The following is a 14900-nucleotide window of genomic DNA, read 5'->3' on the forward strand; positions in this document are numbered from 1 at the left end:
TGTAGAGCCTGTACACCTCCGGGGCTGGTACCAAAATACACTGGAGTGTGAGTTCCTTGACAATCAGGACAGGCAGCTGCTATAGAGCGAGCTTCAGTATGAGATAGACCGAGCTGCTGCCGTAAAGCTCGAAAACCTTGATGAAAAAATTGATGCGATAATACAGCTTGTTGCTTCATGTTAGGAACAGGACCCAGGGCCATAGCTGAAACAAGAGCATCCGCTCTAGCGTTGCCTTCTGTATCAAACCCTGGTAAAGTAGTATGACTACAGATGTGCATGACAAAATAAGGTTCTTTTCGTTGTTGGATACTCTTCCAGAGTTCCAAAAGCACATCAAATAGTGATTGAGTGTCTGGCATAGTCAGCACTTCTTTATCCGATCGAGTAACCAGGTTGGCTACATATGCTGAATCGGTCACGATATTCACAGGGGAAGTAAATACAGAGAAGGCAACAGCCATGGCACGCAGCTCCACTGCCTGTGGGGAACCTTTTTGATGTACTACTCTGTTTTCCCAATGATTGTTTTCATCCCATACTACTGCTGCTTTACCTCTTTCCTGAGCCATCTGTAAAAACAGTGAGGCCTTTTACTGATTCTGATTGGCTCAAAGTTTTCTGACCAAATGGTACCTCTCGAGCAAACTTCAGCAGTGGCTGTGATGGCAGGCGATATGATATCTGTCCTTGAAAACCTGCCATGGCTGCCTGCAGCTCGTAGTTATTCGCTGGGCACCATTCAAAATACCCATTTTGCACAGGGAAAACAATTGTAGCTGGGTCACGCCCTGTCAGTTCTAAACATCTTTTTCTTGCTTTTATGATTATGTCAGCAATAAGCTCAAACAGTCCGGGAGCAGTTTTCCATGGCTGGAATGACAGAAACATCCATTCTAGAATATGTAATGGGTCATCCCATTGCGGGTTCCGTTGCACTAGAGCACCAAATGGTACAGTTTTGTCGATTAGTGCAAAGAATTGTACTACCTGAGACAGATCTATTCGAGAGACAAATTTCTCGTGTACAGATTGTTCTACCACATGAATTACACCTAAAACTTCCTTGTTTAGTATTCTAGGTTCTGCTGGATCATTAGAATGGTTTAGTAGCTCCAGTAATGGTTGTAATTGAGAATTGGTAAGTCCAAGATAGGGCCTTATCCAATTTAAGGATCCCACCAGTTTCTGTACATCATTGAGAGTTTTGATTTCAAGGTCGAATTTCACAGGTTGGGGCACAGTGACCTGCTTGCTTGTAACTGTCATTCCCAGATATTTCCATGGTTCTACCTTCTGTACTTTCTCAGGAGCAATAACCAATCCATAGTGCTGCAACGACTCTCTGGCTAAGTGCTCCATGCTGTTCAGCTGCTCCTTGCTGTTGCTGCTAACAGGATGTCATCCATATAATGGTAGCAATAGCCAGTAGGGAACTTTTCTCTCACAGGTGACAAAGCCTGGGCTACAAACCACTGACAAATTGTTGGCGAATTTTTCACGCCTTGTGGCAAAACTTTCCAACGGTACCTTTTTGAAGGCTCTGCGTGATTTACAGAAGGCACAGAAAATGCAAATTTTTCTTTATCTTGGGAGGCCAGTGGGATAGTAAAGAAGCAGTCCTTTAAATCCATTGCAATGATTTCCCAAGCCATAGGAATCATGGTAGGTGAAGGTAGGCCCGGTTGTAGGGCCCCCATTGTGGTCATAACAGCATTAATTTGCCGTAGGTCATGCAAAAATCGCCATTTTCCTGACTTCTTTTTACTTACAAACACTGGAGTATTCCATGGGCTGTGAGAGGGCTCAATATGTCCAGCAGCTAGCTGTTCCATTGCTAATTCCTGCAGGGCCTTTAATTTCTCTATTGGCAGGGGCCACTGATCCACCCACACGGGGTTATTTGTTAACCAAGTTAATGCAAGTGTGGGTTGGTTTACACCCTGCAGCAGAGTGGCCCCTGTTAAAAATCCGTGGTAATTTTAATGTCCCGTTGAGACAAACAATCACGTCCCCACAAATTTAAAGGAGCCACGGTAACATAGGGTCGAACAGCGGCTCTTTGTCCTTCAGGATTCATGACCATAACAGGAAGGACAGAAACCTCCCAATCCAACGACCCCGGTCTCTGTAACAGTAGTAGGCCAGGTAGGTGGCCACACGTTACGACACACAATAGTTACGTCTGCACCCGGGTCCAGCAGTCCGGTTGTCTCGAGTGTAGGAGGATGCTGGTCTCGACTGAAGATGGTACACTTCATGCGCGGTCTGTGAGGTGACAGAGGTTGCCACCAAAATGCCGTCGGTGATCCTGTTATCCGAAGCTGCCATCTCCTCGGAGGCATTGTTCTGCTTTTGGAACACAACTCAGAAAAGGTATAAGTCAAGCAGTGCGACTCCCTCGTGGAATGGTTACGGGTGGGTAAGGGGTAGAGACCATAGCACAAATCTGTCCAGTATAATCAGCATCAATAATTACCACATGCACAATCAATCCACTTAAGGTACCGCCAGATCTCCCGATTAGCAAAGCACTCAACCCTCGCCCTATAGGTCCTTTTGCATCTAGAGGTACTTTAACAATGTCCTTTGCTGAGAGAGTTACTGTGTCGGCAGCAGATACATCCAGTCCTGCTGGCCCGGCAGTTTCGGCCGTGAGCCGCTCACAGAGAGGTGGCAAGCCTCTGACGTGCGGGAGGGATTTCGTATCGTTGCGCGCCCTCTCGCGCTCTTTCTCCCGTTTCCCTGGAGAGGCTGTCCACTGGCATGAAATTTAGACCGATGCTGTTTAGCAAAATGACCGAGTTTCCCACAACGGTGGCAGGTTATTCCTGCAGAGCTGTTTGCTGCGCTTTTTGAGGACTTATTAAGAGGGCAGCTGGCTTTAACGTGGCCTGTCTGGTTACATCTAAAACATCTTTGCGGCTTATCTTTTAGTGCTGTAGCAAGGGCGGCAACCGTATGTTCTACAGTGCCAACTTTAGAACATGCAGCAACCGTATCAGGCACAGAGGGATCTCCGGGGAAAGCTTCAATATTGTTTTGACAGTCCTCATTAGCAATATCTTTTGCCAATTGCTTGCACAATATTTGTCGTAATGCCTCATCACCGACTTGTTTTTCTAAAGCGGCAGAAATTTTTTCAACAAACTGCAAAAACGGTTCTCTGGGCCCTTGTTGGATAGTAACATATCCCTGCTTTGGGGCCGCTAACTCCATGGTTCTTTTTAAGGCGTTAATTCCTATTTGCTGGGATTGTCCTAAAATAAGAGGGTGCCACGTCGCCTGTAATTGAGGATTACTGAACGGTCCCTCTCCTACTAAAGTGCCTTCACCAACACCCAAGACGTGGCTCGCCACGCGGCAATCCCCTATTAAAATGCGCAGCGGTTCGAGCCATTTGCTTCCAGGTAGCCTGAAAGACCATAAGCTGTATAGGCTGAAATGACACTTGTGCAAGGTGAGTAATATCATAAGGACATAACAAGTCGGTATTTATTATCCGCATTAACTGCGTAACTTCAGGAGAATTAATGCCAAATTTTGAAGCCTTTGTTTGTAGGTCTTGTACGACCTTCCAGGCGATTGGGTTATGATCATCATTCTGTCCTGAACACGGCGCAGCCTTGAATACAGGGAATGCCATCGAGTCACACGACTCCGAGTTGGAGTAACTGTTGTGGGGGAGATTAAGTTTTTCAACTAGATCCCAATTCCCTACTTCGGCTGCTTGCCTTCTAACTTGAGCCCAAAACCGACTAGGGTGACGAGGTGTAACAGTCACAGTAGCAGGAGGCAAAGTCCACGGGAGGGCGGATTTGCTAACACGGTCAAGGTCTCCAATCTGTAACGCTGCAATCGAATTTTTCACTGCGCCCGCTCCTCCCTCCTCCTCCTCCTCCTCCTCCTCATCACTACTGTCCCCCAGGAAAGGCAAAGGGATCTGAGAAGGATTCGCTGCTGATTCTGTTTCTGTCTCCTCCTCTGTGGGGGGTGCGGTAGGTTCTATAGAGTCAGAGCCTTGTTTCATCATCTGTAACTGCTGATTAGGGTTTGATATTGACTAGGTGGAGGCAGAGGAGGTGGCCGTGAACGAGGTTTAACGGACCCTATACAGGGTTTTTTGCCCGCTACGGAAGACAGAGCGGAACGGTCTTTAATTTGAGTGGGCTGCATCGGGCAGCTGTCCTCATTTTTTATAACTTTTAATTGCCTTTCTTTTTCCTCGCACTCCGCTTTCCGTTCTTTTAGGGCTTCACTCAATAATCGCCAGGTGGTAGCTAACTCTGATGCCTCTTTTGTCCCTTTAGAAATTGCATCCCATAACTTCTGCCCTACTTCTTGCCACGCTGCTACACTAAGAGCTGTGGCAGCTGTTGCTTCAAATCCTTGCGTTTTACTCCAAATGAGCATTCGCCTTAGCCCATGTTCATGAGTCTTAACACCTTTACGCCTAAGTAATGCTTTCCATGTGGACAGTATTGTTTCCTCTTCTTTCACAGAATCACAGAATCAGCTAGGTTGGAAAAGACCTTGAAGATCATCCAGTCCAACCATTGACCTAACACTGACAGTTCCCAACTACAGCATATCCCTCAGCGCTAAGTCAACCTTACTCTTAAACACCTCCAGGGATGGGGACTCCACCACCTCCCTGGGCAGCCCATTCCAACGCCTAACAACCCGTTCTGTAAAGAAATGCTTCCTAATATCCAGTCTAAACCTTTCCTGTCGCAATTTGAGGCCATTACCTCTTGTCCTATCGCTTGTTACTTGGTTAAAGAGACTCATCCCCAGCTCTCTGCACCCTCCTTTCAGGTTAGCTGTAGAGGGCGATGAGGTCTCCCCTCAGCCTCCTCTTCTCCAGACTAAACCCCCCCAGTTCCCTCAGCCGCTCCCCATCAGACCTGTGCTCCAGACCCTGCACCAGCTCCGTTGCCCTTCTCTGGACACACTCGAGTCATTCAATGGCCTTTTTGGAGTGAGGGGCCCAAAACTGAACTCACTCATCGAGGTGCAGCCTCACCAGTGCCGAGTACAGGGGTAAGATCCTTTCCCTGTCCCTGCTGGCCACGCTAGTGCTGATACAAGCCAGGATGCCATTGGCCTTCTTGGCCACCTGGGCACACTGCTGGCTCATGTTCAGCCGGCTATCAGTCAACACCCCCAGGTCCCTCTCTGACTGGCAGCTCTCCAGCCACTCCTCCCCAAGCCTGTAGCGCTGCTGGGGGTTGTTGTGGCCGAAGTGCAGCACCTGGCATTTGGCCTTAGTGAAACTCCCCCCGTTGGGCTCAGCCCATCACTCCAGCCTGTCCAGGTCTCTCTGCAGAGCCCCCCTACCCTTGAGCAGATCAACACTCCCACCCAACTTGGTGTCATCTGCAAACTTACTGAGGGTGCACTCGATCCCCTTATTTAGATCATCAATAAAGATGTTAAACAGGAGTGGCCCCAAAACCAAGCCCTGGGGGACACCACTCGTGACCGGCTGCCAACTGGATTTAACTCCATTCACCACAACTCTCTGGGCCCGGCCATCCAGCCACTTTTTTACCCAGCGAAGCGTGTGCCCATCCAAGCTGCAAGCAGTCAGTTTCGCCAGGAGAATGCTGTGGGAAACGGTGTGAAAGGCCTTACTAAAGTCAAGGTAAACAACATCCACAGCCTTTCCCTCATCCAATAAGTGGGTCGCCCAGTCGTAGAAGGAGATCAGGTTTGTCAGGCAGGACTTGCCTTTCATAAACCCATGCTGACTGGGTCTGATCCCCTGGTTGTCCATTATATGACTTTTAATAGCACCCGAGATTACCTGCTCCATGACCTTACCTGGCACCGAGGTCAGACTGACAGGTCTATAGTTTCCTGGATCATCCTTCCTGCCTTTCTTGTAGATGGGTGTCACATTTGCCACCCTCCAGTCCAATGGGACCTCCCCAGTCAGCCATGACTTCAGGTAAATCATGGACAGCGGCTTGGCGAGCACATCTGCCAACTCCCTCAGCACCCTTGGGTGTAACCCATCCGGTCCCACAGACTTGTGTGCATCCAAGCGGTGTAGCAGGTCTCTGACCACCTCCTCTTCAACTGTGCTGACATCAGTCTGCTTCCCCTCCCCATCTCCCATCTCATGAGGCTGGGTGTCCAGGGAACAGCCAGTTCCACTCCTAAAGATTGAGGCAAAGTAGGTGTTGAGCACCTCAGCCTTTTCCTCATACTTAGTTACCATGTTTCCCTCTGCATCCAGTAGGGGAGGGAGATTTTCTCAAATCCTCCTCTTGCTGTTGACGAATTTATAGAAAGATTTTTTGTTATCCTTAACAGCTGTAGTCAAGTTGAGCTTTAGCTGTGCTTTGGCTCTCCTAATGTTCTCCCTGCATAACCTCACTATGACTTTATAGTCTTCATGAGAGACCTGGCCCCTCTTCCAAAGGCGATAGATTCTCCTTTTGTTCTTGAGATCCAGCCAAAGGTCCCTGTTTAGCCAGGCCAGTCTCCTTCCCCTCGTGCTTGTTTTTCGGCACACGGGAACAGCCCGCTCCTGTGCCTTTAAGACTTCTCTCTTGAAGTATGTCCAGCCTTCCTGGACTCCCGTTTCCTTCAAGGCAGCCTCCCAAGGGATTTTGTTAATCAGTCTCTTGAACAGGTCGAAGTTAGCCCTCCGGAAGTCTAAGGTGGCAGTTTTACTAACCCCTCTCTTTGTTTCTCAAAGGATCAAAAATTCGATCATCTCATGATCACTGCACCCTAGACAGCCTCCAACCTTTACCTCCCCCACCAGCTCTTCCCTGTTCACAAGAAGCAGGTCCAGGAGGGCACCTTCCCTGGTTGGTTCACTCACCAGCTGTGTGAGGAAGTTATCCTCCGCACATTCCAGGAACCTCCTGGGTTGTTCCTTCTGTGCTGTGTTGTGATCCCAGCAGATACCCAGGAGGTTAAAGTCCCCCACAAGAACAACAGCAAGTGACGGTAAGATTTCTCCCAACTGTCTGTAGAAAGCTTCATCCCCCTCACTGCTTTGGTTGGGAGGTCTATACCAGACTCCCACAGCAAGATCTGCTTTATTGGCCCTTAACCTAATCCAAACACTCTCAACCCTGTTATCACTATACTTGAGTTCTGAGCTCTCATAGCATTCTCTTATATACAGGGCCACTCCTCCACCTCTCCTTCCCTGTCTATCGCTCCTGAAGAGCTTGTAGGCATCAATTGCTGCACTCCAGTCGTGTGAGGCATCCCACCACGTTTCTGTTATAGCTACTATGTCATAGTTCTCATGCTGCATCATGGCTTCAAGCTCCCCCTGTTTGTTGCTCAGTGTGTGCATTGGTATAGATGCACTTGAGATGAGCTAATGAATCCAACACCCTCTTGTGAGCACGGGCCCCATTCCCTACCAGACCCTTCTCAGGTGCTTCCACGGTTCCTAAACATCTTTTCCTTCTCTCAAATGAAGTGGCAGAGGGAGAGCCCTCACCAGTGCACCATCCTTCAAGCTTTGGCATGCTTCCCTTAAGCTTGTTCCTAACATGCCCAGTTATCTCCCCGTCCCCCCTCATATCTAGTTTAAAGCCCTGTCAATAAGCCCTGCTAACTCCTGCCCCAGAATCCTTTTCCCCCTCAGAGACAGCTGCATCCCACCTTTCTCATTTGTCGCCAGCAGACCAGGTGCCTTATAAACCTCGCCATGGTCAAAGAACCCAAAATTCCGATGGTGGGACCAGTCTCTGAGCCACGTGTTAATCAGATATGTTTTCCACCCTCTATCAGTGGTTTTCCCTTCCACTTGAGGGATTGACGAAAACACGACCTGAGCTCCCGAGCCTTCAATTAGCCAACCCCAGTGCTTTGAAGTCCTTTTTGAGTGACTTAAGACTTCTTTCTACCACCTCATTGTTACCTGCCTGGATAACCAATAAGGGGTAGTAATCAGAGGGCCGCACCAGACTAGTGATTTTCCTTTTAATATCTCTGACCTGAGCCCCAGGGAGGCAGCAGACCTCTCTATGGTATGGGTCTGGTCGACATATGGGCCCCTCTGTACCCCTCAGAACAGAGTCACCCACTACAATTACCCTCCTTTTCTTCTTACTTGAAGAAGTCGTAAGTCTTGGGGCTGTGGGACAAGCAGTAGATGACTCACCAGGTGGGTCCTCGTTTCCATCTTCAGTTGGCTGGCCATCTAGTTCCAACACCTCATACCTCTTGTATAATGACAGCTGGGAAGGTGAGGAGGGTAGAGGTTTTCGCTTGCCTTTCTGAGGAAGGACCTGACTCCATTCCCCCCTGCCTTCCACATGCCCTCCTACTGCCTGGTGAGAGGAGGGGAGGGAGTCATGTATTTCTTGTAGAGCCTCTACCTGTTGTCTTTGACTCAGAGTGTGGCTCCACCAGTCAATCTCATTTTTGCACTCTTTGAGTGTTCTCAACCTTTCTACCTCCTCCCTCAATTCAATCACCTGCCTGAGCAGATCGTTTACTTGATCACACCGCACACAGACGGTGTCTCTGACTCCTTCCGATTCAAGTGCCAGGCTCAGGCACTCTCGGCAAGCAGAGACCTGCACAGCCACCTGTTTGTGCAGGAACTCTGTCTGAGCTCCCACATTCTTCATCACTTTGCCTCTGGGTCGTGTTGTGACCATGGTCCTTGGCCGGGAGAGAACCAACCCCTGCATGCGGCCAGAGACCCCCTTTGGACCCCGGGGCCCCCCTCCCCACCCCAGGGGTCCCTGCTGGGGGACAAATGGAGCCCTGGGGTCCCTGCTTACCTCCCCTCTCTCTTCTAGGGTGGTAAGAGGAAGGTGGACCACAGCTGGGGGACTGGGCTACACCCAGGGCATGGGCCCTGGGGAGAGGCAGCAGGAGAAGAGGCTGCACCGGGGAAGTGGAAGGAAGGAGGAAAGGGCTCGTCCGGAGGAGCAGCCGGCGACGAGCTCCCCTCTCCCCACTAATGCGAGACTGCGGTGGAGAACTCAGAAGTGAAAGACAATTTTTATTGACTGACTAAACCAGTAGTATCCTAAAACATCCCCGAGATGTCAGTTCTTCAGTGAGGGTCTTGCACACCTGAAGCTGGGGAAGGTGGCTTTTCAGCAGCTGAATGTTGCAGAGAGCTGAGAAAAAGCCTTCCCTGCTCTACACGGCAGGACAGACTCTGGCTGCGATACACAGAAATCCAAACAAAATGAAATGGAGAATGAAGAAGGCCCCAGGGAGCTCTCGCTGTGCCAGAGCCCCCGGCTCCCTGTGATCCCCCCCAGGGCTGTCCAGCCACCACCACCTCTGGGTCGGTGACCTTGGGCAGAGGTTGGAGCTGCTGGACAGTTCCCTGCCTCTGCCAGAGCCGTGGGGAGGGATGGGCAGGTTCTGTCCCAAGTACAGCCCCAGGGCTTTCTGCAGGGCCTCGGCGGCTGCGGGGCTGCACTGCTGGGTGTCCCCCGGGCTGGGGTGGGCAGTGACCTCTAGAGCCAGGAGCAGAGCAGGGCCAGTGCTGGCAGGGGTGGGACAGGCATCGGGGCTGCTCTGTGTCCCGGCCCCACACCACTGCTCCATCCCAGGTCCCTGCTTCAGCCTTGGTGCCAACTGTCCCTCCAAGGAGCCTTTCGGGAGCGCTCCTGTGGTGCAGCCCCAGCTCCCCTTCCCCTTCCCCTGCAGCTCTAAGACCCCAGCAGGGCACTGGCCATGGGCCCCAGGGGAAAAAGGCTCCAAGACCCCCAGCCTGGCTGCCCCGCAGTAGCCACCAGGCACCTCTGCCAGCCCCGCCGAGGGACGCACAGCCTCGGGATTGACATCATCCTCCAGCCCCATTTCTCTAGGACTAAAGCCACAAATGGGACCCACAGAGGAGGAATGTAAAAGAGGAGCCCCAAAAGCAGCAGCAGCAGGAGGGAGATCTCCCCCAGAGCTGCTGAGAGGCTGTGGGGAGGAGAAGGGCATGGGACCGGAGAAGGTTGTGCCACGGGGCTGGGGACATGGGGGAGGCTCCCATGCTTCATGCTCCGAGCAGCTTCTTGACCATGTAGCCTGGCATGCTGTAGAGGAAGAGAGCGACCATGACGATGAGCAACAGGGCCAGCACAATTTTGATGATGAGCCACTTGTAGCGCGTGCAGATGAGGTATTTGATGGACTTGAGCGGGTTCAGGAACCAGATGAAGGACGTGTCCGGGCGGCTGCAGGGGAAGCAAATACCCATCGTTAATGCCGTGGCCACAGAGAAGGGCTGGATGGTGGGCAGTGGACATGGCGGGCAAAGGGAGGTGCAGGATCCTTCCCGGGGTAAGTCTGAAGAGTGGAGGAGCCCAACCAGGAGGATCAGGAGGGTCGACCAGGGAAGTCGGCATGATGTGCCAGATGGAGCAACGCGGGTTTGTGAGGATTCCAGTCAAAGCTGGAAGCCGGTGGTGAGGACCGGAGGGGAGCAGGAGGTGGTGGGAGGCCAAGGCAAGGGGATGGAGCCAAGAAGCGAGGCAGAGGAGGAACAGAGTAAGGAAAATCAGCAGGGCAGTGAATAGCAGGCGATGAGGGGAACCAACAGAGATGGATCTGCCCATGACCCTTCGTTCCCACATACCGCAGTATGACCCCTCCTCACCTCCCCATGCCTGGCTCCCTCCCCCCTGGGGACCACCCTCCAGCATCTCCCAGAGCTCAGGTGCCTGCTGGGGAGTGGGGTTTCCTACTTACTTGGGTTTCTCCAGTGGGTCGGGCTCATTGCGAGCCAGCCCGGCAGGGGATTTCTCTGCCTCCTCTGCTGTCAGAAGATGCAGCTCAGCCTCGACTTTACCCTGCAGGAAGCAGAGTTGTGCTGGGAACTAGACAATGCTCCCCACCTCAGCCCCCCCAGCCATGGTGACAGAGGGGACCTGAGAGAAGAGAGGCAAGTGCTGGGGGGTGGAGGGTGTCTGCAAAGAGTGCAGTCCCCAGGATGCAAAATCCCTCCCTTTCCCCCATCCTTACGGTGACCTCCAGCTCATCGTTCTCATCTCTGGCCACGAACGGCCACCAGCCCTTCACCCGCTTCTGCTTGAAGATGGAGACCATGGGCAGCTCTGCCTCGTTCGTCACCATCTCTAGGCTGCACTGTTTCGACGTCTTGGCTCCTCGGGGGAAGCGGTTCAGGTCCAGCTCGATGGCCCCTGGCAGGATAAAGGGGAACACAGATGTTGGCACCCCCAAAGTGCTGAGTCCTTGGCTGGAGGTGGGCTGGGCCAGCGTCTCCTGCCCTGGAGAGCAACTTTGAACTAGGTCTGGGAACTGAAAAGCTGATATCTTTGCTACAGGAACAGCCTTTGAGCAGCAGGGACAAGGGCTCTCATCCTACCTGCTCTTACCAGCAGCATCTAAAGGGGGTTTGCAGGATGTTGTGGGCTTGAGGAGCAGAGCTGCCCTTCCAGGTCCTGTCCTATACAGGCTTTGTCTCATCCCACACTGCTCCCTACTTGGCCAGCCATGGCCGCCCCACTGCCCCAGCTCAGCGGACCCTCCACTTACCGAGGAAATCATCGGCAGAGAAGTGGTCAGCATCCCAGACCTGCAGGGTGAGGCGAGCCGGGATCTTGTACTCTGTCTCATCCCAGGAGAACATGGACTCCTTCTTGGAGATGACAATCCTCTCCTCCGCCATCAGGTAGTCAAAGGGGAAGATGTAGCGCCAGTTGAAGTTGCCTTCACCGGTGAGCGAGTGGTAATGGACATCCGTGTCTTGCTTGTCCTCCTGCTGACCCTTCAGCCACCTGCAGGGCCCAGAGGGGTGAGAGGGGTGGTACATGTTATAGGAGGGAGGAGAGAGCACAGGACCATCCTGTCCGTGCAGCCAGGATGTCTCCAGGACAGACTGGAAGGACCCGAAAGGCATGAGCAAGGGACTGGGGCTCCATCACTGCAGCAGCGACTCCAAGGGGTGGCATGGGCATGGGGGCAGGAGGACCCTAGAAGGAACAGGAGGGGTTTGAGAGCAAGAAATGCAAGTGGGTTGTCAGAGGTCTTTCTCTGGGCAGGGAGATGTCAAAGAGGCGGACAGGAGCAAGGAGCATTGCTGGGGAGTCTGGAGCAGAACATTCTGGAAGGATGTCCCCATCCTGCACTGGCAGACAGGACAGGCCCAGGGGAGGCTGTGGAGACCTTCTCTCTAGTCACCGCAGGCTCCTGGTGTCAGGGCACATCTACTGAGCCCATCAGAGGTCTTTAGGGCCTGCTGCAGGCTCTGCTTGAGGGTGGGGTGGTCTCTGCTGACCCAACCTCCAGTGAAGGGACCCAAAGTGCCCAGCTCAGGCAGACACCATGTCACTGGGGACAGTGGGGTCCCAGTCATGCCACCCTGGGAGATGGGATGGCCATGCCCACCTTACCATTGCATGTGCTTGTACCCCTAATTTTCTGGCTCCACTGAGCAGGATTCCCAGAGCAAAAGGGAGATGAAGGATGGTCCAGATCAGTAAGTCTGGGCTCTAGAGAACACAGCTTTGTTTGAAAGACTGTGAGTGGCCCCCAGCCCCTTTCTCTGACGAGCCAAGGCATCTCCGTTCCCCAGGGTGGTCTCAGGTTTTTGTCTGCATTTGTCCTGAGGGAATACAGCCAGCAGGGACATGAGTCCACACCCAGGCACCCAACGCAGGGTTGTTCGCTGAGGCTCTGAGTGTTCTGATGCCCTGCTCTACCCCGCAGAACGCAAAGGTCAAGTGATCCCCCACCACACTGATGGGGAAAGGCGGCAGCATCTCAGATGCAGAGCCGTTGCAGAAAAGTCACAGGGCTGATACGACCCAAGATGCCAAAACAGACCCAGTTTTCTGAGAGCAGCACGAGGCGCAAGCAGAGGAGACCTGGCCTGAGCTGGTGAAGCTGCAGAGGAAGCACCGAGCAGTTTAACGGACTGAAAATGCCATTGCCTTGGTTTGAGACCCTGTAAAGAACCAGGCTATGGGCGGGCGTGGGTCCCCTCAGCTCCGTACGGGTGAGTTTTGGAAGGGGCTTTCCCTTACTGCTGGGTGAGAGTGAAGCGGAGATGGGAGCTAACCAGAATCTGGCTCCAGATGCTGGAATCAGAGGTTGCAGGGCTGAAGTGCCAAGTAGGGGCATCAAGGCAAACTCAAAAAGGGGAAGAGGGGCAGATGGGACCAAGCAGCGAGGTCTTGGCCATTACCCCCTAACATAGATGTCAGACATCTTCTCTCCCGCCAGAAAAGCATCATCTTCCAAAACCACCTCATCAGTGTTCCAGATAATAACCCGCAGCTCAAAGCTGGGCAGCCAGGCCAGGCACAGGCAGCGGGTCGTGCAGCCGAGAGAGAGAGATGGAGAGGCAAGAAACACAGCACAGAAGACAACAGCAGCGTTGGCGTTATCTGACCCGGCACCACAGTCCGTATCCCCCATCCCCTGCTCCAAAATCACCCCCGGGGACCCCAGCGAGCACTAAATTCCCCCCCGGGGAGAAGCAGAGGAGGTGGTGCTGGCATGCCACGCTGTACCTACCCCCTGACAAAAATGTCACTGGATTTCTCGCCAGTGAAGTAGTCATCGTCCTCCAGGATGACTTCATCTGTGTTCCACACTATCACTCTAAGCTCATATCTGGCAGGAGGAAGGGAGACAAGGAGGTGAGGCACGGGGGCAGGGGAAGGGGCAGGAGGGAATGGGGTGACACTGCCAGAAACCAGGGCCAGGCACCGAGACGGCAGGGAACTGCTCACAGGGACCTTATCCGAGGGACCACCAGGGCAAGAACAGGAGGGGGATGTCTACATGAGCTTGGATCAGCCCAGGCAGGGTGAGCAGAGCAGCAAGGGGACCTTTCACAAAATTACAGAATCCCAGAATCATCTCGGTTGGAAAAGACCTTGAAGATCATCCAGTCCAACCATTAACCTCACACTTGACAGTTCTCAACTACACCAGATCCTTAAGCGCTGTGTCAACCCGACTCTTAAACACCTCCAGGGATGGGGACTCCATGGGGACCTCCCTCTGCGCTGAACCTCTGCAAAGCCCATGCCAAAGGCTTGACAGGAGAGCCCAGGCTTGATCTTTGGTAGATTTGTAGCTAAAATGGGGTCTACAAAATGGCCTGAGGCCAGCGCTCTTCCTGGTTTCCCCACCTCAGCAGGGCTGTCCCCCCTTAGAAACGGGCGTCACAGTCCTTCTTAGGTCCCCAGCAGGTTCAGAGACTCTGTGATATTCCCAGCACTGCCTTTTGTCTGAGGCAAGCTGGGATTTTCCAGCCACATTTGGCTTGGTTGGGAATTTTGGCGATGGAGAAAGCAGCTCCGGTGGGAGCGGGCGGAGGAAGAGCGGAAGCCAGATTCCTCACAGAGCGAAGCTGCGACGTGGAAAGGCTGGAGGAGGAAGGCTGGGGGCTGCTGGCAGAGAAAAGCAGCCACAAGCACAGCACATCGCTAGAATTACCAGGGAGTCCCACGGGTGAGGGGAAGGGGATTTACAGTTTCCTTAACCCACCTCCTCTGGTATCTTCCTCCAGCAATGCCCTGGCTGAGCCCAGCTATGGGACTCCTGCCATCTCCAGTCCCACCCCCTCCTGTCTGCACCCGTGGGTGGGAGCTTGTCTCCAGCACCTCTCCAGCACCTCCAACTAGTGTCAAAGGGTGCGAGGAGCTCCCAGCTAAGACAGGGGAGATAGATTACACCCCGAGGATGATAACCAGGCATAACCTTGCTTGAAACAGGCAATCTACCTGCAAACTCTCTCTTCACCCCACCAGTAGGAATATTTTCACTCCAGCTCATGGGTCCTGGGCTGCACTGTAGACAACCCTCTGCTTTTCCAGTCCACACTGGCATCTGGGCCTTGCCCCTGGCTTCAGCTTTCCTGCAGCTGCCTGCCCTGCTACTGGGATCTCTCCAGCCAAGACATCATCTGCTGGGCACGGGAGCACAAGGGA

At 52.9% G+C, this 14900-nt stretch overlaps 1 protein-coding gene and 1 long non-coding RNA gene across 3 annotated transcripts in view; one reads left to right on the forward strand and one right to left on the reverse strand.

Moving 5' to 3' along the window:
• Positions 1–2239: 2239 nt before the first annotated feature.
• LOC141940409 (uncharacterized) lies at positions 2240–9029 on the forward strand. 2 transcript variants are annotated; one of them, XR_012627979.1, is made up of 2 exons: positions 2240–2376; positions 8787–9029. It is a non-coding gene; the product is annotated as an uncharacterized LOC141940409 (long non-coding RNA). The 2 variants fall into 2 exon arrangements; XR_012627980.1 differs by lacking the exon at positions 2240–2376 and adding an exon at positions 6728–6966.
• Positions 8976–14900, reverse strand: part of OTOF (otoferlin) — a 111258-nt gene continuing 105333 nt past the window's right edge. The window contains exons 42-46 of the mRNA XM_074861233.1: positions 13477–13575; positions 11494–11735; positions 10960–11138; positions 10687–10787; positions 8976–10172 (exon numbers count right to left, since the gene is read on the reverse strand). Of these exons, the coding sequence (XP_074717334.1) occupies positions 9992–10172; positions 10687–10787; positions 10960–11138; positions 11494–11735; positions 13477–13575 (802 nt within the window). The 3' untranslated portion in view covers positions 8976–9991. The remainder of the gene's footprint in view (positions 10173–10686; positions 10788–10959; positions 11139–11493; positions 11736–13476; positions 13576–14900) is intronic.

Source organism: Strix uralensis, chromosome 3, assembly GCF_047716275.1.
Source record: "Strix uralensis isolate ZFMK-TIS-50842 chromosome 3, bStrUra1, whole genome shotgun sequence".
NCBI classification, from domain to species: domain Eukaryota; kingdom Metazoa; phylum Chordata; class Aves; order Strigiformes; family Strigidae; genus Strix; species Strix uralensis.